This window comes from Chelonia mydas, chromosome 1 (genome assembly GCF_015237465.2).
Source record: "Chelonia mydas isolate rCheMyd1 chromosome 1, rCheMyd1.pri.v2, whole genome shotgun sequence".
Classification (NCBI taxonomy): Eukaryota; Metazoa; Chordata; order Testudines; family Cheloniidae; genus Chelonia; species Chelonia mydas.
Window position 1 is genome coordinate 131,857,114 of NC_057849.1, and position 26,300 is coordinate 131,883,413.

The window sequence follows — 26,300 nt, forward strand, 5'->3', positions numbered from 1 at the left end:
CGGGGCAAGGCTGGGCGAGTGCTCTCTAAAAAAACCCACCTCCACGAGGGGCGTAGCTGGTGCACTGCCTACACTGCTGTTTTACAGCGCTGAAACTTGCTGCGCTGGGGTGGGGGTGTTTCGCACCCCTGAGCCAGAAAGTTGCAGCGCCATAAATTGCCAGCGTCGACAAGCCCTTAGTGTAGGGCACAAGTGCGCCTCTTCCCCATGGATGTGTGTTCTCCCTCATCTCCCCCTCCCTCCATGCAAGTAAGTGCTCCCCGGGCGGGGGTGTGTGTGCTCGCCTCCCTCCCCACTGCCTCCACGCGGGCTCCCGCTGTCTCCCCCGGGCGGCGTTGCCGGAGGCTCTGTTGCGCGGGCCAGCTCCAGGCAGCTGGCGGCGGGGTGGGGAGCAGGCAGCCGCCGGCTGCGGAGGGAGCCAGCGTGCGGCGCTCGCTTCTCCTGCTGCTGCCGCCGCCCTCTCCGGCTGCGCCCACCCACAGGCGGGGGAGACACCGGCGGAGAGGCTCCCCCTCCCCTCCTTGCTCTGGGGGCATCGCAAGCACCAGCGGGCTCCTGAGCGCTGCCGCCTCCCGGGCGCGCAGAGCGGCGGGGGCCTGAGCTGCAGCGTCTCCTCCCCCGCCGCTCAGCCCCGGAGTTTCCCCGGGCGGGGGCGCGGAGGGGGGCTGCCCACAGCTCAATGCTGCTGCTCCGAGATGCTGCACGCCCAGCTCCCGGCCGGAGGGGGGTAGCAGCTTCTGCCGCCAGCTCCTTCCTCCGCAAGGGCTGCTGCTGCTGGAGACTCGGGCACCACCTCCTCCCCACCATGGGGCTGCTGCCGCTGGAGTGAGCGAGCGGAGGGCACGGCTCGCTGCCTGCATGGATGGATGTGTTCAGCTTTGTGAAGATTGCAAAGCTCTCGGGGTAGGTTGCTGCTTCCTTTCCATTAGCAGCCAGCTCCCCCCCCCCCCCCCCCCGCCCTTGTGCGCGCCCCGCTGCAGTGCTGGCCCCTGGCTGCTGACCCCCGGGGGCGGGAGACATACCCGGGGGTGGGGGGAGACCATGCCGGGGGGCTTTAGCAAAGCCCGCTGCCAGAGCTGCTGCAGCAGCGTTCCACTTACCTGACACTGAGGTCTGGGGTTTGGCTGGTGATGGCTCATGGCGTTTTCCCCCTGGCACCCTGCTGTGGGATAGTGTGGGGGGGAAAAATGTGTCCCAAGGCTGCTGCGAAGATAAAGCTGGTGGGGTTCTGAGTCTTGGGCTGTGACGAGATGTTGTTGTTAATGGGCGATCAGTGGTTCAAACTGTTTGAAAATGTGAAGCCGGCACCCTGCCTTTAGTTTCCTTTCGGGTTGCAAACAGCTGTGAGGGTGCTCTAGCCGGGGAAGTAGCTGGAGGCAACAGTTAACCCTGGTGGGGGTTGACGTGGAACTTCGGATAGGCTGGACAGATAGCAGAGCAGCATTTTCAAAAAATACCCCATGATTGGCAACCCCCCCCAAACCAAATGCAATGTATTTAAGACTTCTTGACTTTTGTGCTATGGTGCTCTGCTTATTGCGAACCACTCTCTGTAGCTCATGAAAGCTTATGCTCAAATAAATTTGTTAGTCTCTAAGGTGCCACAAGTACTCTTTCTTTTTGCGGATACAGACTAACACGGCTGCTACTCTGAAACCTCTCATGCTCTACAAAATCTCAGACACAATAGGGGTGATTTTTTAAGAGAAGCTGTGAAATCATAATCAGACTGGAAGTGCTGTCTTGTACCATCGCACATAAATCCCAGGGAATAAGTGAATGTGGTCTTTTTTTTTTTTTAAGCTCTTTCTTGTGAGGTGCACACAACCTGGTTGCTTGAGCTGGTGTCTGATTTAAATATTTTTCCTTCCAAAGAATTTTTCTCTCACTATCAACTGAATGCTGGCCTCTAGGTGTGGAAGGAACTGCCTCTAGATAGTCCTTAGGCCCAGGGCTACAGAGACACATGCACAATCTGAATTGCCCCCCCACTTGAAAATGTTTTCCCCATGGTTAAAAATAATGTATAGTATTATTGAGAAAAGAGTTATGGGAAACCAAATTGTTTCTCAAAGATGGAGTATAAAGGTGCTGTAGTTGAGGGATTTTCCTGATTTTGGTGCAGATAATCTTCCTAAAGGATTTAGCTTTGAATCAGAGTAGCTATGAATGTTTTGAATTCTCATGGTTTCGTGGTTAGCGCTGGCCTTTGCCATTTCTGAAGCATTCACTGAAGTGGAATGCCATTCGAGGAGGAGAGGGCTTGTTGTAGAAATGAAGCATATATGTTATTTCTGTGGCATACACGTACAATACTTGTCAAAATAATTGTTCTATAAAATGTTGTTAAATGATTTTTATAGAAAGCACTGGGTGGACTGAAGTTGTAAAATCCCGCAGGCGTGTGATGTTATAATCTGTGTCTACTCAAGCCCTTTGCCCTAAAATTTACCACTGTTGCTACCATGATCAAAGCTCTACTGAAGGGAGTGCTAGTACAGAGCAACCGCTACTACTCGAACTACATGGCTGTCTAACTTTTCTCAGAACAAGTTTACCTGGCATGATGGTTAAAACACCAACGGTCTCCTGAACCTGGTCTACACCACCATTCCCACTGTTACTACCACTGGAGAAACTGCATCAATGGTAACAATTGTGGAAAATTTTAGAGGAAATTTTATTTGGTATAGATAAGACCCTAAGGAGTAGGTAATATGGCATCTGATTTTTGTTTCAAGATATATTTAATTATTTAGCTTTTTTGTTCAGGATCCGGGGTTAACAAACCCTTTCTTGCAGTAAATGTCACACTTGAGTTCAAATCAAATGGAAAGAGCAGGCACTGGTTAAGGATCAGACGTAGCTCAAGACAATCTGCCAACCTAGGCAAAACTTCAGTGTGCACCCCCAACCTGCTTAGAAATTTGCGGCAGATCTCCCAGCTGCTGCAACCCCAACTCTGGGTCAGAGGCTCACAGGGCAGACCCCAGCTTGGGGTTTCAGAGGCCACTAGGCCTGTTGTCGGCTCCTGTGGGATGGGAATATTCTGACACCTGAGTGGACTGAGCTGGGCCAGGCCATGGCGAAAGTCCCCTAGGCCTTGCAAGCAGCTGAGACCCGCTCCCTGGGTGGGTGATGCTCCCAGATGGGGCTGCCTTCCTAATGGCCTTTTGTGAGCGGGTTGGCACCAGCTGCCTAGGGCTCAAGAGAGGAGCAAACCCCAGCTCTGCACCTCTGAACAGCGAGCCACTCAGCCCAACCACAGTGGGACCTGGGCACCAGCAGGGGGCAGCTCCCAGCCGATAAGGCTCTAGTTAAGGGGCAGCATAACCCCCACAGAATGAAGCCGTCCGGGCTGGAGGTGCTGATCCCACTTGCACAGTGGGCTCCTTCCCACTGGACAGAGTGGGGTTCTCTGCCACCTGGCCCTGCACCTTGGCCCCTGCACTGCCAGTCCCCTGCCTGGCCCCCACACCCTATCCCATCCCACTCCACCTGGCCCCAGCAATCTGCACACTCCCTAGTGTGCTCCCGCCTGCACCTTTCCAGTGAGCTCCTCTTTGTTGGGCTCATAAATTGCGGGATGGCAGCACCTTCAGAACCTGGACATGGTGGTGATGAAGCGGTGGCCCCAACTGGGGCAGGAGTCAGGGGCTGCCTGGGCAGCAGGGCCTGTGGGGACCAGACACGGAGCAGCAGGTGAAAGCTGGGTGCAGACATGGAGCCAGGTGGGTTGCCGCACTTGTGGCCAATGCTCTGACAGCATTCACCAGCACCAATCCTGAGCTGTGTCTGAGCTGTGACCGTGATATTACCCACAATGGGGATGGGGAGCAGCTGGGGATGAGGCGGGAGCGCTTCCCTGGCAGCCTGGCTGGGGGCCACTTTCTGCTCCTCAGAGCCCTGGCTAGTAATCATCCCCCCCCCCAGGTCATCTCCTGCCACCACCGATGGAGAGAACCTGGGCAACTTTACACTCCCAGAAATCTGCTGCCCTAGGCAACTGCCTAGTCTGCTCTAGGTAGAGCTGCCTCTGTTAAGGATGCTGCACAGAAGACAGTATCATTAAATCAATAAACTAGGAATGATTCTTCTACATTTTAAGAGTCAGTTTACCTTCAAATATCTCTTTCTTCCCTAACTGCGACCTGTAGTTGACTAACAACATCCCTATTGCCATTACCCGGACAAAGCTCTCCAGCGTATTACTCTTCAGGCAAACCAAAGTTCTTTCTGCAATTGAATGACAGGTTTCAAAGCTCAAATCCAGCTTCATTTGATATAAGGACTTTAAAGTTCAGATACTGGACTGAGTTAATGCTGTGCTTTGCAATAAATCAGTTTTATGTGGAGTTGCTTTTTACTCTTATTTTCTGGTTATTAAACTACTTAATAGTGTACACAGGACTTAACTTTGCTGTTTCCTTGGTAACTGTTAGATATATCTTCCCATTTCTCTTTGTAGAAGAGAGTCTTATGGAGCAACCAGTTTCTACTGTAAGCCCTATTTTTAGCTCCTTCTGTATCTTGGACAGAAAAAACTGTTTGGGCCTGAAAACTGCACGTTTTTGCCTAAAGGCAAAGGAGGGTTTTTCTGAAAAGTCTGGGGGGGAAAAAGGGGTCAGACGGTTTTTGATTTAGAGTCTGATCCTGCAGGGGCACCTCACTTGGCACAAGGGTTGTCAGGATCTTGGCTATTACATAATGTTTCTTTGAGTTCCTGTAGGTTAAAAAAAATAGCTTTATCACTCATTCAAACTTTCCATCTAGGTAAATCTCCTTGAAAACTAATGCATAGGCTCTGTCTACTTGTAAGTAAACTGTTATAATAATTGCTGTCTTTAGCCTTGACCCTGCAACAAGCACACGGATAAGTAACTTTACCCACGTGAATAATCCCATTGACTGTTGGAATTTATAATTGTAGTAGTCAAGGTGAGTATTTAAGGTTTGTGATGGCCCCATTTGTATATTATGGAGGTGCCTGCTAGGACTTTATAGTTGCAGTAGGCATAAAATGGGACATAAACTCTGTGTTTTCTCTAGAAGTAGGCAACCAGTTGATGTGAAATTATCCGCACAATTCTTATCATGTCCTTCAAACTTTCTGTGTAATTTTTACTCCCAGGATACTATCCATCTGTCACCCCCTTTAATTACCTTTCTGCGTACAGCCCTTTAAAGACTACCTTCTCACAGCAGAACCAACTGTTACATCAAACATCTACAGCTACTAGTTTTGGTGGGTGGAATAATCTGGTGAAGGGGTATGTGCAGAAGGACAAAAGGGGGCAGCCCTAGATGCTTCACCACAAATGTTCTGTTCGTTAACTTAGAAAAATGTGTGATGACTGACCTCAAATGAAAATCACAATATTCTGCAGATATGTTACCTTCTCTCTCTCCCTCTTAAATAAGGACTTGACTAGACTTGGAAACTTACCAAAATAGCTATTCCATGGAGAGAGTTATTTCTAAGTATAGAGTAGCCTAGATGGGGTACTGTGTGGTCTACACTGTACGCATGTTCAAAGGCCTGGGTAAACGTGAATGCATTGTCCATCTGGAGAGTGAGGTTTTTGACCTGTACTGGGAGGATAAGAAGGAAAGATAATGAGATTGACAGTATGTGTGTAGAGGGAGGATGGTGTAGATAGTTTTGAGCCTTATAGTAGTAATAGTGAAAGAGATCATGATATGAAGTGGGAAGTTTTGGTTGCGGGAGGGTTAAGGTGGTGGTCTGTATATGGAAGGTGAGAGGCAAAATATTTGTGTCTTCAATAATAATAATAATAATAGGCAGTGAACTCTAAGAGTGATAAGTGGTGGTTTGGAGGATGTTTAGTTCCCATTCAAGGTCTATATTATCAGGATTTGAAAATCTACTCACTGATGAATAGGAAGCTTTTACTGATGACTGTGGGGATCTAACCTATTCGCCGCAAATATGAGCTTGCGTATTTACAAAGCTAGCCTTCCAAATATTGTGTGAATGTGATTCAGTGCAGTGTTGTCCTCCAGAATCTGCTGGCAAATAGCTCTAGTGCCTCTGCTGCTGTTCATAGCTTTGCAGAGCAGCAACATAGTGAAAGTAATTAGAGACCAGTCACTTACATTGTTGCTGTTCATTATCCTGTGGGCAAGATTGACTGAGACAAGACTTGAGTCAGTTTCATGCAGCTGTTGCTTGTTGGGAAAACTGAGCAACGACAGGCTTTGGAGTTTATCATAGGGAAAGAAGATCCACAAAATGGAGGTTGTAGGAAAAGAATGAGGTAGTGGAGACTTGTTCCATCTCACAGCAGCTAGGAGTTGTGGGAGAAGCAGAGAAATAAGGTACGTCTACACTGCAATAGTAGACTTATGGCATGGCTGAAGCTGGCCTGGTCAACTGACTTGGGCTCAGGGCACTTGGGCTGTGGGGCTAAGAATGTCAGTGTAGCTGTTTGGGCTGAGGCTAGAGCATGAGGTCTGAAATCCTGTGATGGGGGTGGGTCTCAGAGCCTAGGCTCCAGTGTGAGCCTGAATGTCTATGCTGCAATTTTTAGCCCTGCAGCCTGAGATCCACAAGTCTGAGTCAATTGACCCAGGTTCTAAGACTTGGTGATGTGGTCTTTTTATTGCAGTGTAGATGTATTCATAGAGACACTACTCCTTGCAGAAACCAGGAAGTTCTGGATAGGGGAAAAAGAAACCATGTTTCTGATCTTTCAACAGCTTTAGTGCTAGGAAGGAGAGCTTCAGATTTAGAGATGTCTGTCTTAAGGTTTTATACTACCACCAATCACTGTAACCATGAAAATGGGCTGAGACTAGCTAAGTCTCAAGTGGACTTCCAGAAGTCAGATTTTTAAAAATAAAGGCCTGCTGCATGCAGGATGGCACCCTGGCATAAACTCTAGCACTCAGCCTTTCTTCCCAGGTGCTGTGGTGGGCCTGGGGCTGCGCTTCTTACTGTGATTCATGGACATCACTGGTAGAGCGTCTCTTGACTTTCATATTTACCTCTGCCTAGTTAGACATTTGTTAATTTTCCAAGCCGTATATGTAATTTAGGTTGTGCGAGAGTTTCCAGACTTGGAACCTGGTGGGCTAATCCAGCAGCTGAGGAAGGTGAAATTTCACTCCAAGCAATAGCACAGATCCAGTTCTCTTCTCAGGGATTTCATTTATTAAATGATTCAAAACAAAGTAACCCAAAACACTGTCACTGCCCCTGTCTTGTCTTAATCTTTGTCTCTGGGGCTTCATGGTTCTTACAGCCCTCCACAGCTGGCTCCTGCTCCCTGTAAGTGTCCTTCTCGGGCTTTCTGCCTGATTGATGAGGAGAGTCCCTCCCAGGGTGGATAAAAATCAATGATTTTTTAAAAAAAAATTTTAAAAATCAGATTTAATTTAAATCATATTTTTTAATTTAAATTAGATTTTTTTCCTCAAAAATCATTTTATAAAAAAAAAAATCCATCTGAAGATACATTATAGCTCAAAGATATCTCATCATGGAATAGGGATTATAAATTCTAATTCTATAGTATGAGACAATATATTCATGTAATGTTTAAGAAAAGTTTTGTAAATGAGTTCCAATAGTTCATGGATTAGGGACCCAATCTAATGGGGTTCCAGAGGCTCTTGTATATCTTATTTAGGTTAATCTTTCTACCTACCCAATGGGACTCAGTGCTCAGTCTAGAAGATGCCATCAGAGATGCTTAGTTTTGCAGTTCTCAGACTGCGGATTTGTCTCTCCAGAGGTAGCATGCTTGTTAACAGCAAAAACGTTTTTAAATAAATAATATATAGAGGTGAGAAATAACAGACCTCAACTCTATTGTCCCTCTGCAAATTTGTGTACACAGTCAATCCCTTACCTCTCTCTAAAAGTGCAAAGTTTCAAAAAGTTCAATAAATAGAAGATTGTTGGGGACGGAATAGATCTGGGCAAGGAGAAGAAGTCTGGAGATAAATATGAGAATCAAGGGACATATTTTTTTTGTTAAAATATTATGTTGCTGTTGCAGAAAAAAAATCCAGAATACTTAACGTTGTTGTTTTAGTTAAATAAAACAATTTAAATATCTGTCTGGTGATGTTCTCTTCCTAATACAGCTTGTCAAGAAAATCCTCCAAATATTAATGTTTAACCTGTTGAATTGGAGATAGTTCACCTTTCAATGACTTCATAAATATCTGCTTCAATTAACTTTGGTAAATGAAATAACCAAACAATCATTCATTTTCTGATATAGTTGTAAAACTAATCTGAAAAGTTTTCAAAATAAATCACTGTTTAAAAACGTATAGTGTGTTCCTTCTAAAAATGAAAGCTACATCTCTCTCTGAGTTGTGAAGAATATGTATTAAGGTTATAATAACCAACAAGAATGCACTTTTATGTAGAAAACTGATTAAATCGAATCTTCCTGACTAGTGATTTAAATCATGAGTTAAATCAATTTGATTTAAATCAAATCCATCTGGGTCCCTCCCATGGCCTTCCTCTGTCTAAGAGGCAGGAAGCCTTGTATGCTGTTTCTTGTAGGAAATGGGGCTATGAGCAAGCATGTGACCTGCAATTATGGCTCCTACTTTTAAAGGAGCCAAGGGCCATAACAGGTGCAGTGGGCTGCAGGCATACACCCCTAGACCCAAAGCCCTTTTACTATAGTTTGTGGCTGAGCAGGTATATAGTTGGCAGAGTTAAGGTTGTTTTTGGAATCCGCAGTGGGATATTTTATTGTGTGTGTTTTTCTTTAAGCAGTTGGTGAAGATATCTGAATATTTATCTCTCTTCTCTGTAAACCATTTCAATACATTTCAATGTTAAGGTGTTTTTAATTGTGACTTGCTTTGGCATGTTTATTTTTCAATTTCAGTGTTAACTAGCAACCTTCATTAAAAGATAAAGAAGATTTTTATCTGTCAGTAAAATGTAGGCTATATCATCCGCATACTATTTTTATTATAAGTACTCTTTTCAATGACTATATCTCATAGCATGTGAGTTGTTTCTACTGTTTACTGAAAAATGTGTCAGTAATAAAGCATATGATTATCCTTATGCTCAAGGGAGGTAATTTAAATCTTGAAAATATTTTATCACTCTAGATGATAATCCAAAGACTATGAATTCATCTTCCCTTTCTCCTTTGAGAGGACATGGCACTTTGTTCAATGAAAGATTTGACTATATGCATTTTCCCTTATGTTTTATTATCTGCTATATAGTGGTGTTCTATTTTATCAAGTGTCATATATTATAAAGACATATGTCTGTAGTGACAACATTGTTATTACCATGGTATGTAATAATAAATCTCTGGTCTGGCAAAGGCTGGTAATTATTGAATTCTTGTATTATAGGCTGTCATGAACTTGTAGAATGGTCAGTGCATAAAGGTTTAACTTTCCAAAATATATTTTAAAAATTACATTACCACTTAGTGATATAGCACTAGAAGATCTGAGAGTGAATTAGTACAGTGTAATTGATCCAGAATAAGGATTTAACAAAAATCTTGTCTAGACTTTCACTGCTCAGTCACAATCACTGCATGATTTTTTTAAAAATGATTGTTTAAGGAGCCAGAATGATAGCCCTGAAATAGGTCTGCCACCTATTTAATAGCTGGTAACCGGACCACCAAGGTACCACCCCTTGTTCCACCTCTTCCCCTGAGGCTTGCCCCCTTCTCCATCTTTTCACTTGAGGCCCCTGCCCTGCCTCTTCCCCTTAAGGCCCTGCCCCTGCTCCGCCTCTTCCTCCCGATTAAAAAAAACCTTGTAAAATGGCACCCGGACACACAAGCCGAAACCTGGACTGTCCAGGTGAAAACAAGACAGGTAGCAACCCTACCCTGAAAACTGAAATGTTCTGTCTTCAGACTAAGTAGAGTGTGTGCAGGAACAAAGTAAATTTCCACCCAGCTAATGTGCCGTTCTGGGAGGATGAGAAAGGAGCTCAGTTTCCATTCCCATGCAAGCCTTGTCCTGTTTTCTTTTTTCTTTTAAATGTACAGTGGCATGAACTGTGATATGGCTTTTGTGGTGTAGACACTTGTCCCCAAAGAACAGGACAGACACACCATTTCATTCTTTACAGTACATCAGATGAGAGTTTATTTTTGCCACTACTGAAATTGTGCTAGATGATTGAACCAAGAACCTTGAGATAATGACGTAACAAACCATTCTGCAATCACCTGAGCCATTTGGTCATTGTATTCAGTGATTTTTTTTTAATTATCTGATTAATAAACTATTTATGAAAAAAGAAAAGGAGTACTTGTGGCACCTTAGAGACTAACCAATTTATTTGAGCATAAGCTTTCGTGAGCTACAGCTCACTTCATCTCATGAATGTATATAGCTCATGAAAGCTTATGCTCAAATAAATTGGTTAGTCTCTAAGGTGCCACAAGTACTCCTTTTCTTTTTGCGAATACAGACTAACACGGCTGTTACTCTGAAAACTATTTATGCTGATTGAGAGAGAGTTAAATAGACATGGTTGGCTTTCTACAATGTGTACAAATACTGAGGAGGACATCAGTTTCTATGGGATGAATTTAGCCTCTACTTCTTGTTGTCTGTCTGAATGGTAGGTTGGCCAGGAAAATTGTTGTGAAACTGAAAAACTTACTTACCTATAACAGTAATGCACACTGAGAGTATATTTCCTTACTTTATAGCATTTTAGGTCATTATGTAAGCTCATCAGATTGTCTGTAGGAAGTTTAAGCCTCAATCTGAGATAATGGATGGACAATAGATGTTCTTAGATCTGCTGGCCATGTGGGGGAGAGAAGCTGTCTAACTGTGCTTTCAACAGTTTTCTCAAATAGGTATTACAGTATGCCACAGCTTAGCATCTGATTTATATAAAAAATAATTGAGTGAAGTCATGTATGAACTAACAACTCTTGCTGTGTAGATTCTCTCTTGATCTTCCTCGTTCACAGGTCATTTTGATTTGTAATGGAACACAAATGAGTGCACAAGCTCAAATGCCAAAGTGAAAAAGATGAACTCATAAGCCCCAGCCCTGCAAACACTCACATGTGTGAGTAGTCCCACGAAACAGAATGAAAACCAGTCAGATGTATGAAGCTACTCACATGCATGAGTGCTTGCAGGATCAGGGCTGTATCTTCAGTTTTGATATTGGGTATATGGTGGAACAGCCCCATACTGATAAAGAATTCACTTTTAGTTACTGTAGGGAACTGTGCTGGAACTCAGCTATTTTTAGTGTTAAGAGGAAATATCTCTTAAAATATCAATTTGCAAACAGGGAGAATTTCACAGACAAAAATAATAGGAAGAAACAAATATTCTGAAACATTTCAGAGGTTTGTGAACTTATGCTTATTTGTTATTTACTTTTCCTTTGATCCACCCAGAATAGATTTTTGTGTGAGAACGAAAATCTTGTAAACAGTTCTCCAACTGCAAATCTTCAGTAAATCTACAAAGTAATTATTCCACGAATATAAGAAATGAAATAACAACATCCATGTAAAAATATACAAGTCTTGAGGAAACCTGATTTAGGAAAGCACCTTTTTTCAGAAAGCTGACTTAAGCACATGTTTAACTTTAAGCACATGCCTAAATCCTCTTGACTTCAATAGGACTTAAGCTCTACTGAAGAGGGATGTGATTAAGCATGTATGGAAGTGGTTTTCTGAATTGGGGCCTATAATTGCAGTAGGAGTCTCTGAAACTCTTTCTTTATGTGGAAAGTCTATATAGAACTCTTTTTTAGAGGTTGATTATTACAAACATGCAAGAAAGACACTTTGGGAAGCTCTTAATAACACAGATCAAAAGTATTGCAGGAAAAAGTTGCTAAAATAAAGATATTGTAAAGAGGTGTAATGAACACACATAGAATGCAACTTGGTAGGTCAGACAAGTTACGAGTCCAGACTGTATGAAATTGTTCTGCATTAACTAATGATTTAAAGGAGGAGTGGGATGAAGTAAAAACAGGAGGAGCTTTTCCTGCTAAGCAAAGGGATTTGTGAGGCTTCTTTCCAAGAGCAGGTGATGATAATCATTCTATTGACTGTAAAGGAAATTGCTACAGGACAATTTGGGGGTTTCCACAGCAGAGGTAAAAATGGTTTGGGGAAAAAGAAGCAAGTATTTCAGGTAAGGAATTATTTTATCATAAAAATATTTTCAGTGATTACCTGAGTGCAAGCTATTCAATTTTCATGTTAGTAGCGAAGGTATTAAAGGGGATCAATAGCTGTTAGTGTTAATTTTTACTAACTACAAGGGGTTTGGGGGTATAAGGCACAGTGGTCTTAGAAGAACAAGGGGTACTGGATTAGAATAATATGGGAGCTAAAAGAGACTTACACAGAATAAGAAGGAAGGCAAAAGTGAGAAGGTAACTACAGTGTGTATGACTGTGTGTCAAAATCACATGGTAATGTTAGGGAATCAATCCTGTTTTGATTTTTTATGTCTCTTCAAGAAATTATTCTTTTTACAGTCCTGCATAAAATGTTGTGAAACTTTCTGTGAATGAGACTCAAGGAAGTGTTTTGAATATATGAAGACAGTTTTCACATATTCCTTTATAATGGATCATATTGTGACTGGAATAGTGATATTGAGAATGGAGTATTCCCTTCTAATTCAGTATAGGCATATTAATCACTTATCTTCATGATCAATATTTCTTGTAATTTTTAATGATATAGGTCTTTGTTATCCAGAGGGTCTGCTAATCCTATATATAATAAGAGGAAACAGGTTACATCATAATTTTTCTGTGCTATACAGCCTAAATAAAGTAGATGGTCTATAAAGTCTTGCATGTTTTGCTTATGGATTTCCTGATTTCACTGGCTTTGGTTTTTGTTTGTTGTTCTTTTAAATCTCAAATTTGTGTTTATAGTAATCTGCTTACTAAAAAGGCCTGTACTGCCAAGTCGAAAGTATTATTCTATGGCAGTAAACTCTGACAGAACTACTAACAGCTGCCCCAATGGTGGAGGTCAAATTATGCATGTTATACATCTTACATCTGTTTATTTCCTTTTATTACAGTATGTTCCATATCTGAAAATGGTCCATATCTAATAAAGTCACTGGGCCCAATTCAGATCAAATGAGACACTACTTTCATTTACTCCAATTCCCGAGTAACGTTATTGACTTCAACTTGCTCAAAGTAGAAACTTCTAAAGTTTGTTTTTCTCCAAATTATCTACTGCTATAACATAAGCCACTTATTTATAGTCCTAGTATTCAGGGCTAATAGTAACTAACTTGCTTACAATGCATTCCTTTTCCTCATGGATTTGTGTGGTGCAGCAATGGAATTGCAGACTGTGTAATACATATCATGAAGAATATCCAAAATATACACTACAATGACCTTTCAAGGACTGTGCAAGAACCAGGAGTAGGTTAATTCCTTAGCCAGTAAGGAACCTCGTTTGACAAGCCAGGAAATGGTTATGCATCTTCAGAAGACCTCTGCACACCTATATTACCTGTTGTTCTGTGGCATTAGAATCTTGAGGAAAGATTCTGTAGATGAAGATGGAGGTGGAGGGAAGGGTTAAAATATAGAATGATCTAAACTAGAGATGGAAAAAGTCATTAGATCGTCTAGTTCTTCCTGATTCTGAGTGAAATATATATTCATATTCAGCTTAAATATTCTTGCTCTGTGATCCTATTAATGATCTTGGACCCTTTTCTGTGCTAGGGAAAATATGTGCTTTTTAAATGTGATATATAACATGTTGTAAAGTTCTAATGCAGATAGGACAAACTGTAACTTTACCTCGATTTAGCTGGTCGAGATGAAGGTTCACCTCAACTAGTTAAATCAAGATACAAATGTAACTTTCCCTTTCCAGTAGAGCTGGTCAAAGATTTTCCATCAAAACTATTTTTCAAGAGAAAATTGGGTTGTCGATTTAAACAAAATTTTTAACAGAGACTATCTGCTTTCCTCAGATTATCCACTTTTTTGTTGGAAAAAGCAAAGTGTTTTTGGCTCAAAAATCTTTGGTTTTCATTTTTTGGCAAAAAAAAATCAAATATTTTCCATGGGGGGAAAAATACAATTTTCCAACCATCTCTGCTGCATACATGTGATTTTTACGTGTTGGGTATCATCTGTTATGTTTAAAAAACACACCTTCTTCCTTGTGTAGACATACCTTAAAGAGAGACATAGAGTGACTGCTTTATAAAAGGTTTCAGAGTAGCAGCCGTATTAGTCTGTATTCGCAATAAAAAGTACTCTCTCTCTCTTCCTTGTACTGGCAGTGGGTTGGTGTTGCAGGGTCCGTGGAAAAGGAGCAGGGAAAAGCAAGTTAGTGAATGTGCTGTTTAACACAATCTTATTTTCATTGAGTGAATTTGAAGCAATGGTTCAAGAATAGCTGATCTTTATGTAAAGATTAGCTTGTTCTTTGTTCTAAGTCTTTGTATTTAGATCTCCTCCTTTCCTTTTTCACAAAAGGTGATGGTAAATACCTGTTTCACTAAACTTACCCATGATGGGGCATCAAGTGTTATCCCCCCATTCCTGTTCTGTGTCCTGTGAGAAAATTAGTTTTCTAAGGTTCTTTTCTTTTAACATTTTACCTCATTGAGGCTAGAAGCACATGCGCGCACACACACACAGAGTGAGAGAGAGAGAAAACGAACTTTCAAAGGATTATTGTACATTGCTTGTACAGTATGAAATTTCCAGTTGGCAAAAAAGTCAGAGCTTAAAATCTCATAATTTTCAGCTTTATAATATGAACCAAATGCTCTGACCTGTAACTAACTTAAAGAACATGTATTCCCTCATAACAATAAGTTTCTGGTTATATAGGTTGTCGTAGTTATATCCGCTAAGTTCTGGAAACATTCTAATGAGAAAATAGTGTCTGAACTGGAAAAAGGATATTTTATGGATATTACTATAGTTATACTTGTCATGATTATATGTTTCTGAAAACAGAAAATAACCAGCGACTATTAATGGCTTGTTTTCTTATGTTGTCAGTTTCGAAGCTGAAAACGGATGTTTTGTGGCTTCATTAATTAACTTAAAATATTTTTTAATCCTTTTTGAACAATGTTTTTTTTAATCACTTAAGCAAGAAGCATAAACATTTTGTAAACCCCAAGGAATGTTTAGGCAGACAGTTTTTCTATTCTGTCTAACCTGTTTCCTATATCAAATGGTAAATTATTCCAAAGTTTCAAATGATAGGCAGTAAAAAGGTTGATATATTTATCAACTAGTTTTGATAAATGTAAATACTGTAAAACAAACAAACAAAAAAACCCAAACAACTCCTCTGTGGAAAAGGTTTTAAAAAGAGCTCGTCCCTGAATTGTTCAGTAAAATGAATTTCTCTTTCTGCTTTATTTTCATTTAGCTTTACAAATATTTGTGGAGAATGACCTGTCAGGAGATAGAATTAAGCAGGTGGTGAAAAATACGCCAAATGTCTAGATTCTTATCCAATAGTCAGATTTGCAGTATAAGTTTCATAGAGAAGATAAGTTTGTATGCAGTAATTATAGAACAAAAATCAGTAGGAACAAGTGCCTTTTTTGCTCCTTGCTCAGAGCTTGATACAAAAAGATTTACAAGGTCAGAATCTTGGAAGTTAATATTCTACTTACAACAGATACCAACTATCACATGTGGTTATTAAACACATCACATTCAATACATCTCTATTTGGTAACTTTCTGGTCTCTTGCAGACATAAATATATAGCATTTTGATACCAAGGCTTTGGTTCTGAAAGGCAGTGGAGGTGGTGGTATGGGGATTGGGCAGGTATGGCAATATAAAGTGAGAGTTGCGGATGTTTAACTAAGGAGTACAGGATTTGCCATAGTGGATGATTCACTCATTCATCAAATCTGAGTATCCCACCTCTGCCAGTGGCCGTTACTTCAGAGGAAATGCATACACTTAGTAGTTTATTGTGTGAAAGGGGAAAGAGGAAAAAAGTTCCCTCCTTACCCTTATGGATGATATGTTTATGCTTTGAAGCAAGAGACATTACCACACTTACTTAGCATGAATAGCTATGTGTCATTAATGATAAACTAATCAGCTCTTTTAACAATTCATCTCCACCTCATGACCTCCTCTACTGGTGAATTGCATAGGCTATGTGTACATGGTGGGAAGTATTTCCTTTTTCATTTGTTTTAAACTCAACAGGCATTAATGACATTGAGTTGATCTCTTGTTTTCAGATTATATTATAGTTCCCAGAAAAGGAACTAATCTGTGTGTGGGGTGTTGAAATGTTTTTTTACACAAGACTAAATAAAACCGTGTTAGTCAATTCAGTTTTTAAAATGACTCATTCACTGACATAACCATTAGCAGTCTAATTAAAGACACAGTACCTGCCTTTACGGATTCTGGAGTTGATCCTATTATATATATAGTATCAACCAAAAATAGCTTGTGTTTACCAAATGATATTAGTTATTACTGAACAGTCTTTCCCCCAGTTTCTTATTTCAGCTGTTTAAGCTCACCTACCCCCAAATATACACTGTTTCCTTCTCTTCATTGCCTTCTGATTTTCTAATACACTTTGCGACTTCCATTCTGCTCCATTTTATTTGCCCTTCATTTGGTTTTCACTCGGGAAGATTTATTCTGTTAAATCCCCCATTTCAATAATGTTATGTAATTGGGACAGCTTGTGAGTCAAGATTGCTTGGCAATCTTGGCTATGATTTAAGTTTGTCTGGTTTATCCAGCCTTCAAAGCCGCATCCACTGACAATGCTCTGCCCTTGCATCCTAGAAAACAGTGATCCCTCTAGAGCACCAACTAGCCCCGTTAAGACACGTGTTACATGGAAGTTGTTAGATAACTGGAATCACAGCAAATAACTTAATGTTAGTTTTGTTTTGCCCATTTATGAAGAAAGGGAGACATTTTGGCCTTTTCTCCTTGTATAGTAGTTTTTATATCAGTCTCCTGCTTCATTTTCTAAGAGCCCAGATTCACTGCTCGCTTTGCCGTAGTAGAAGGGTGGTGGTAAGGTTTAATTAATGTTTACACAGTTTTTTGGTATCCTTGAATGAAGGTAACTTCACTATTGAATTTCCATGTGATCTTTGAAAAAGTTTGGTACATAATGACAAAATTAAAATAGCTGCTGCTGGAGCCAAAAGTCTGCACAGATTTATTTCTAACTCTTCCCCTCATCTTCTCATTTATTTATTTATTTATTTAGGTGAACTAACAGATGCCAAAATTTATGTGAAATGGTCTTAGGTTCAGGTGGTGATCTTACCCTCCTCCAACCAAACTTTGCTCACATTTCATATAGGCAAAATCACGTCCTTCTTGGGGTTTCTTAATTAATAAGGTAAATAATACCTCTGATTCACCTGGCACTGGCCACTGTGGGAAGACAGGCGACTGGGCTGGATGGACCTTTGGTCTGACCCAGTATGGCCATTCTTATGTTCTTAATAGTGTAACTGAAATCCCAGCCAAAGCTTTCTCCCTAAGTTGACTGTGGCTGTGGTTCTGCCTGTAGGAACTCTGTCTCAGTGTGTAGCTTCTTTGGCCTACAGGGCCCCTACCACCTCCCCATATCCAGAATGGATTTAATGAGATGCATTTGGTACAAATTTTCAGTGGACAGCAGTCAGCAACTTTATGTAAGGGTCTAACATCTGCTGTCAGGGTGGTTCAACAGAAGAGCCATGCCCCATGATTTTGCATCTGCTTTCCAGTTTTGGTGGAATGCTTCTGATTGTGACAGCTCCACGGTTGGCAGCCTTCTCTCTCAGCCTTCTCTCCTGGGAATGTAAAATTTGCATTACATATGTAGATAACGTGATCTGTTTTCTAAGCTGACAAGCTTAGTTTGACAGTTGATTTGATTCATTTACTGAATATGCTGCATTAAAAAACTTGATTTTTTTTTATATGTATATAATGTACAATAGAACCCCTTTTATCAGGCCCTCCCTTAGTTGGCTCTCCGCATTTACCGAACAACCAGGGCTCCCGGGCCAGACACGGGTGATTTCTCCTGTGGCGGCTAGCTGGCGCTGCAGCGTCGCATTTTCCCATTCCCTGGTTTACCCAGAGTTTTGATTATCTGAGCTGGCCCTGGTCCCAATTAGACCAGGTCAACCAGGTTCTGCTGTATATAAAATTATAGCCCTTGAAAATAAACGTAAATTAATCTACGTTGAACAAATGGAACATGTCATCTGTGCAGGGTGATTGTGTTTCTTTCACTCTTGGGTAAGGTCATCATAACTCATGCTTACAGTGTCAAAAGTTAAGGTTTTTTGATTATGTGAATAAACCTAATAAATCACCCTCCATGGTGGGATTCCTTATGTTCTGGTACACAGTGACTTATGTCTCATGTATGGTAGCAAATGCTATAAAATATGACACAAATATTCAAACAGTGATCATGGTAACAATCAACTGAATGGAAAACTCATGTGTGTAACTGTCAGTAACTGACTTGGTTTGTGGATTTGCTTTTGTGATTGATAATTTTACTGGAAAAGAATTTCGCTGCTAAATACCCAGGACATGGTTTTCAAAAGCAGAGAGTAATTTTGGATGCCCCACTTGAGAGATCATCATAAAGGGGCTGGATTTTTATTTATTTATTTATTTATTTTTCAGAAAGGGCTGAGCATGTGTCGTCTGAAAATCAGGCCCTTTTAAGGTGGCTGACGTTGACCACGAAATCCCTAGTCAGTTTTGGAAATCTTGGCCCTACATTATAAATTTCTTGTTTGCCCTGATTTGTTATTCCAGATAATTATCAGATCTTATTTCAGTTTTTTTTTGCAAAGGCATAACATTCCCACCCTGAAACACCTTGAAAATATGTACCATTTCCTTTATACCTCTGGTATTTAGACAGATGACTTGACTGTCCCATGTGTCCCTGTAGTAATGCTGATTGATTGCAGTGATACTTGGTGGTGACAGAAGAACTGATCACCTGCAGCTTGCCCAGCTTATTTCTGAATTTATCCAGGAATCTGCACCACTGGATGGGAACCACATAAACATGCACTGGCCCTTCTTTCTTTCATTCCATCTTAAAATGCCAGCAAAGCTTTAGAAGCACTTTGTCTGGAGTGTTTTGTTTGAAGTCTCCTTGTCAGTTATTTGGAAGGAATAATTCGAACAACTCATACACACTGCTAGGTTATAATTTAACTATAACCACTTGGACATCAATGTGGAAAGCTCAATGAAAGCTTCCTGTCAATGTAGAGTGGTGACCAAAAAAGTAAACAAAATATTCTGATGTGTTAGGAATGGGATAGAAACTAATCCTGAAAATATTACAGTGCCATTATGTAAAATGCTTTTATACCCTCACTTGGAATGTTGTATTCAGTCTGGTCACCATGTTGCAAAAAAGATTTAGAAGAAATAGAAGGGTGACAAGTTCCAAAAATTAGAGGCATGGAAAGACTTGCATATGATATGGGACTGAAAAGATAACGGCTGTTCAGTTTAGAGAGGACATGAATAAGAGAGGACAGAGTAAATGAATAAAGGAGGTAAATGGGGAACTCTTATTTACACTTTCTAATAATAAAGAATGAGGGACATTCATTGAAATTGAAAGGCAACATATTTAACACGGATAGAAGGAAATAGCCTTACACAACTCACATATAACCTGTAGAACTCTTTGCCACAAGATACTAAGATAAGAGCTTAGTAGAAGTAAAAAATAAATAGATATTTATATTGATAATGGGAATATCCACAGTTACATTGGATAGGATAAAATGTGCAAGGGATATACATCCATACATAAATCCGTATGCTTCAGGCCATAAGACAACCACTCACTGATCAGATTTAGGCAAAAACTTCCTCTGGGCAAAGACTATTTCATCCATCATGATTTCAGTTGTGATTGGCCATATTGTATGTGTTAGAGACAAAGGGGTTGGAATAAGAATTGTTGAAGACATTTGCATTTTTTATTAATTACTTTATTCATTAGTTCATCATATTAATCAGTGCAAGGAGTTTGTAAGCCAACAACTGCTATCTAGGTAGGTTGAAGGTTTTTTTAAATTACATTTTTCTGTATGCTGAGTGGTGCAGTATTTTATTTTTTAAAATATAAACTATAATCAAAGGTTTATAAAAGTCTATAGACTGACACACTGTGTGTGTGTGTGTGTGTGTCTAAACTTTGGTGACTAGTTTGAAAATTAAATTGAGATTTTTAAAAAATATCTCTATGGATTTTTGTATTTTTCTTTAGTGAACAAATGCTATAAAATTTTGAGAATCTGAAACTGGCACTCTCAGTTGGTTGACAGGTGTTTGCTAATTGTTTAAAACAAAGAAACGGAAAACCTTTTGGTTAAATACCTGCAGGATTTTTCTTACTGTAATGCAGACTTGCTTTTAATTTGGGAACTGTAAGAAATTTTATATCAGATGAGGACATTCTAAAAATCACTCTGTCCATTCAAGGAAATTTTTTTTTTTAAATTCTTGCTTTGTAAACTCTTATCTGTTGTCCAGAGATTTGTATGTCCCCTCCCTTTCCCCACCTCTCTCAAATGCCCAGTAATCCAGTATCTCCAAAGATGTTTTTAATAGTCTGGGCAGTTAACAGTTTCCCTAAAATAAAACCAGACAAAATATTTCTAATTCCAAATTTGACAGTGCTCCAAAGAACATAGCTGTCATAATATTTGACATCTTTTACCAAAACGAGTTAAGAAGGCTACGCTGCTGGAAAATACGCCTCTTGGAAAATAGATTCCTAGTGCAGCACAACATTGTAATTGGAAAGTAAGCTACTATAGAGTTATGTTTTTCTTCCCTCTCTGATTCTTTGATGCTAAAATCAGTACAAATAAATAATCCAGTTTCTTATTGCTCTAGAAGGCATTCTTAATTAAAAACAACCACCATAAAACTGATTTATTATTTTATAAACCATGAACATTTAGATCTTTTTGTTGATAAACAGATTTACCCAAATATGAGATTATTTTGATTTTATTGCTATTTTTTGTCTTTAGAAGTGATAGTGTTTGTAACATCAGCATGTGTCTACTGCTTGATGGAACAATACTATAATTTGCATTAGGCCAGTTGTAAAATATGAACTTGGAGTTATTTGTCCATGTTCTTTCAAATTTGACATTAAGTCTGTCATACAGTAGTGAGATTAGAAATGTCTCTTGCATGACCACTGGTGCCACTGCTAAAGGCTCACAAGGCTGCTGAGCTGTGATCGTGTAAGTCAGTCACTTCAAAAATGAAATACTTAATGTCCCTGTCATGGGGTGGCCACCACTCAAGTGCCCCCTTGTGGCCAGGGTGCCTCTCCAGTGCCCCATCCATATTTCCCCCTTCTTCAGGGCTTTTTAAAGAAAGCTCACTGTCTTTCTCTTTCAGTAACAGCCCTTCTTTGGGTCTGGTTTTCTTTATTTACAAAGTTCTAGAAAGCAAACACAAAAAGGAATTTCCCCAATCACTCAGAGTCCCCAAAAATCTGTCCCAGGGCATGGCTCCTACCTCAGATCCTGGGGGAACAGGAAAAGTTTCCTTCACAGAACCTCTCTTACCAGTCTGTAGCTTCCCTGCCCAAGCTGACTCCCTTGTGGCTTTTGCTTTCAGTTCTCTTATAAGGAACTAGCTGCTGGAGGTTCCTTTCCTGTGCCAGGTGTTTCTGGTTGGCTCATTGAGCAAGCCTGCTCCAGGCTTCAGGTCTCCTGCAGGCAGCTCCCTCACCCCCTCTGCTCTCTCACCATTCCATTAAAGGATATTGCAAGTTCTTTTGCTGGAAAGAAACACTTAAAACCCATCTGTCAAGTACTCTATTTAAAACCCAGCAACCAATTTACCTTCATAAAACACGGTGAGAAGTGTTCTGTGGGTTATAAATATTTATTCTTCCTGCTGTTTTTTCACTTTGTCATAGAATGTTTTAAAACAAAAACTGTTAGCTACTCTGTCTGTCTGTCTAGGCTCTGCATGGTTACGTACTGTGTTTTTGCTAAAACAGTGGAGGCAACACAAATTAACAAATCTTATTGGTGAAGGTGTGAGAATGATACCAAGAAGACTGATAGGCAATCACGGAAGTTAAACAAGTAAAGTCAGAATTGCTTGGACTCTTAGAAGCATGGGTGTCTGAAGCGTAAGAGGGAATGAGATTAGTGTTTGCCAAGGGAAAAGGACACTGTGTCTAAGGAGGAATTACAGTCAAAACTAGAAAAAGTAGTATACAGTACAATTCCAGTTCTCTGAATTCCCGTTATCTGAAACTAGTAGTTATTGAAATCCACAGTGCGTCCCCCATGCAGCCCTATGTTAGTTAATCACTTGCTAATAACTATAATAATGACTGAATCAGTTATTATAATAACAAACTTGAAAACCTGTCTCTTTCATCAACAGAAGGTGATCCAATAAAAGATATTAACTCACCCACCTTGTCTCCAATATCCTGGGACCAACATGGCTACAACAACACTGCAAATGTTAATAGCTTCTCAGTTAGCCTCTTTGTGCCTGTTAGTGCTAAGCAATGGCTTAGTATTTGTGTAGCAGTTTCGAAATTACCTTCAATTGGGGTTTGTCTATACTATTGGGGCTACAGCATCATAGCTGCAGTGCCCCAGCAGTCCTGCAGTGACAGAAGAGGGTTTTCTGTTGCTGTAGGAACTCTACCTCCCTGAGCAATGGTAGCTAGGTTGACGGAAGCAATCTTCTGTCAACCTAGCCGTGTCTACCCCAAGAGTAACGTCAGCATAGCTGCAGTGCTCATGGGCAAGAATTTTTCATACCCCTGAGTGATGGTAGCTATGTCAATCAAGACTTAATCTTACTGAGGACTATATCAATGAACCTACAGCTCAAAATAGCACTTCTGTTTATCTGAACAGCCAGTTGTCTGAAAGGTTTGGCTATCCCTCAGGCCATTGGGATAAATGGGAGTGTACTGTACTTGGCATTCTGCCTTTGAAATGAGACCAGGAGACTGAATCTCACCACAAATAATTGAAATTTAGTTTAAACTGGATTTAAACTTAGTCTTGTTTAGCTGCGATAGTGTCCTTGTGTTATTGGGTCTGCATATTGTACCACCCTCGATTCATGAGCAGGACTCCCACTGATACCTGTGTGCAGATCAAGAACAGTGAACAATCCTTTAAAGTGGAACTTAAATTTACTGCAGGTTTTTCAAATGTAATTTATTTAAAGTAGAAGTTAGATTATATTTTAGGCCATGTAGTATTTTTGCTAAGACTTTCATTTTGATGAGGTACCAGCTTTGTGGAGAGCTTATTGTAAAACGAGCACTTGATTTGATTTGTATTCTTACATAAGTTCTGTGCATTATCTTAGTACATTCACTTCGAAGAACCATAGGCAGTAATTCAACCTAACTTTATCTGGCAAATATTCTCTAGCAAGGGCATTGGTGTTAATATCTCTTACTTTGTAAATCAATCACTCACAACTGTGGTCTGTGTTTTGGGAGAAATACAAACCATTTCCTACCCAAACTAACCAGAATGTCAAGAATACAGTCTTCCCCTAGCAGTGTCTCTTGCATTTCAATATTGGCCTCATTAGTTTATCCTAGGAGTACACTATATCAGAATGATATTTTGCACAGGATGGCTAATCAAAAAACAAACCCACAATCCTATTAGTCATTTGGATGTTTTGTTTTGCAGTTCTTTCTGTTTGTCGAGGTAGAAATCCAGAAATGTATGTCGGTACCTATTTGCTTTCTTACCCTAGATGTGCAGGTTATGATATTATACTCATAGGCGTAACACGCTTTTCTAGGAGAGTAAAGCAGAAATGTCATTTTGAAGTTACTCAGTTGAAGGCTCTTTGAAATAAGTTTAGAAGGCTCCAAGACTATTTTTGTGCTCTCTTTAATTTTTAAGGAAATGTATTGACGTGATCCTCTGATGGTGTTATTTATTAGTTGGAGGGAAGCAATAAGAAAATTGCCCCACAAGCCTGACACTACTTTAGGTGCAGAGATGTACCTGCCAAGGCACCAGAGCCCTGATAGACATTTTTTTAATTTGAGAACTGTGCCAATCAGAAGCCTCGTCCCCAGAGATAAAAGGCAAGTGACTTAACCCATTGCTTATGAATAGCTTTCCCTTTCTCAGAGACTTTTTATTTCCTGGATAATTTCATAAGGCTGAATTTGGAAAAGGTGTGCTTTCATTCCTGAGTCAGATTAACTTCCTGAGGGTGGGGAGATATGTTTCCCCAGAGCTGTGATCAGTGCAGGCATTGAATTGAAAGGTGCTACGCAAGGATAGCATTACAGTAGGGGTGACTCAGGTATGATGTGGGAGCCACATGTTTTCCAGTAGTACTCCTAAAATGGTCCAGCACAATTCTCAAAGACTTTAGAATATTCCCATGTGCTGTCCTCTATAATTACTGCTCTCCTACAGTGTGAAAATCTCCTTCTGTCTGCTTCTTTTGCCATGTCCAGGCCTGAAGGAGGAGATGACTAAAGCACAAATCGGAAATAACAGCATGGGTTTTTTTTTCCGTAGAAGGGACTTTGGCTCTGGGAGACTTGCAATGAGCTGGCAAGCAAAATTTCAGTGGCTTGAGGAAGTGTGATGTGTCAGTGAGACAGAACAACACTCCCGGAATACCTGTGCCCCAAAGCCTCAATTCTGTACACACCCCGTCCACATGTCCAGAAAAGTTTGACCATTCCTGTATTATGGCAGTGTTACATTAATGAGGACAAATGGTGGTGACACCGGTTAAGTTCAGGTCCTTTGGCAGTAAAATGCAGTGTGTCCTGCATGCAATATCATTGTGATGATGGGCATGCCTCAGAATAGATGAAATTTAGTGTTATATGTTTATACCAAATTATGATACTTCTGTGCAAGTAATTTGATATTGAGTGTATTAAAGTAATAAAACACATTTTGTCTTATGAGGATTTATTGCTGTCAAGCTCAGTTGGATTAGAGAGAATGACTGATGGCCCGCAGTTTGGAGGATAATATTTACTACTGTTCATTACTTCACATATAAGAGACGGTTAAGTGATTGATTTTAATACTGCTTATGTGAAATCTGTAAAGGAAATCTGTAAAGGGAGTTGCATGGGACTGTAACATAAACATTCCCCAGTAGATGAGTAAGTTTACCTCATCACAGTGCTGTACACATGTTTTCTTCAGCCACTGCCATTTTTTACTTGCCTGCTGTGCTGTTTGGGGTAGAAATGGGCAAATATATTCTTGCAAATAAAACTCAAATTTCCTTCTCTGATCTGCACCTTTTATTCACTTTTCCACTAACATTTGGCTGAAAGAACTGTGTATTCACCAGAATGTTCTCAGAAAGCAAAAAGCGTTGCAAGTGCTCGCATATGCATAACATGAATAAATATGCACTCACATCCGAAATGAACCCACAGCCTTTTAGAATGCTCTTTGCAAATTGGAATGGGGAAGAGGGAGATTTTGGGAGAGGAGCAGGAGGGAAAAATAAATGAAATGTTCAGCAAAGGGTTAGGATGGGTTGTATAGAGCGCTGTCATCTCCAGGAGAATTGGCAGAAGGGTCCCTTCCTTGGCAGGGATATTCCTGGACACCTGGCTGTGTTCCTGTAGTGCAGCCAGGCAATGAGGTGGGTGAAGCACTGCCCTGGTGCCTATTCCCTTTGAACCCTCTTTCAAGATGGCATCAAGAGATTTTTGCTCTGCTGCATCTTTATTATATTATGTAGATTCTTTTTCTGTGCCTTCCAGTCGTGCATTAAGCAACATGACTAACGTCTGTCACATGTTTGTTTTCTCACCCTTTTCACATGGCAAGAAGTGTGTGCAGTGCAGTTGGGTATTTTGGGGTTTTACGCACACACATGCACACATGTTGTCATGGGTCTATGTTAGAGAAGGCAAGGTCAAAGAAATGTGCCTTGCAGTGGGAGGGGAAGGTGGTGAGTTTTGTGATGGTCTATAGTTCCTGTGGAAGTTCATTTCAGAGTCTCAGATTGGCACCTGAGAAAGCTGTCTTCTGTACAGAGAAGTTTTACCCCTATTTTAGAGAGTTCCATTGTGCCAGAGGAGCAAAGCTGTTGACCACAGTCTTCGTCCTGGAGCTTTAGTTGATCTTTTAGATATCCTTGGCCAGGCCCAAGCCAAGTCCAAGACTTTGAATTTGATATGAAATTCTGTGGGAAGCCAGTGAAGAGAGGGGAGGAAAAGTTTGAAGTGCTCACCCTAGCCCATAATAAA

At 40.5% G+C, this 26,300-nt stretch overlaps 1 protein-coding gene across 4 annotated transcripts in view; it reads left to right on the plus strand.

Annotated features, from left to right (window-relative positions):
- Positions 1-344: 344 nt before the first annotated feature.
- The window catches only part of FRMPD4 (FERM and PDZ domain containing 4), a 437,407-nt gene continuing 411,451 nt past the window's right edge, over positions 345-26,300 (plus strand). Inside the window, exon 1 of one of the 4 annotated variants that reach the window (XM_043537816.1) lies at positions 345-903. In XM_043537816.1, the coding sequence (XP_043393751.1) occupies positions 863-903 (41 nt within the window). In that variant the 5' untranslated portion in view covers positions 345-862. The remainder of the gene's footprint in view (positions 904-26,300) is intronic. The other 3 variants (XM_043537815.1, XM_037900261.2, XM_043537811.1) reach the window with 3 other exon arrangements.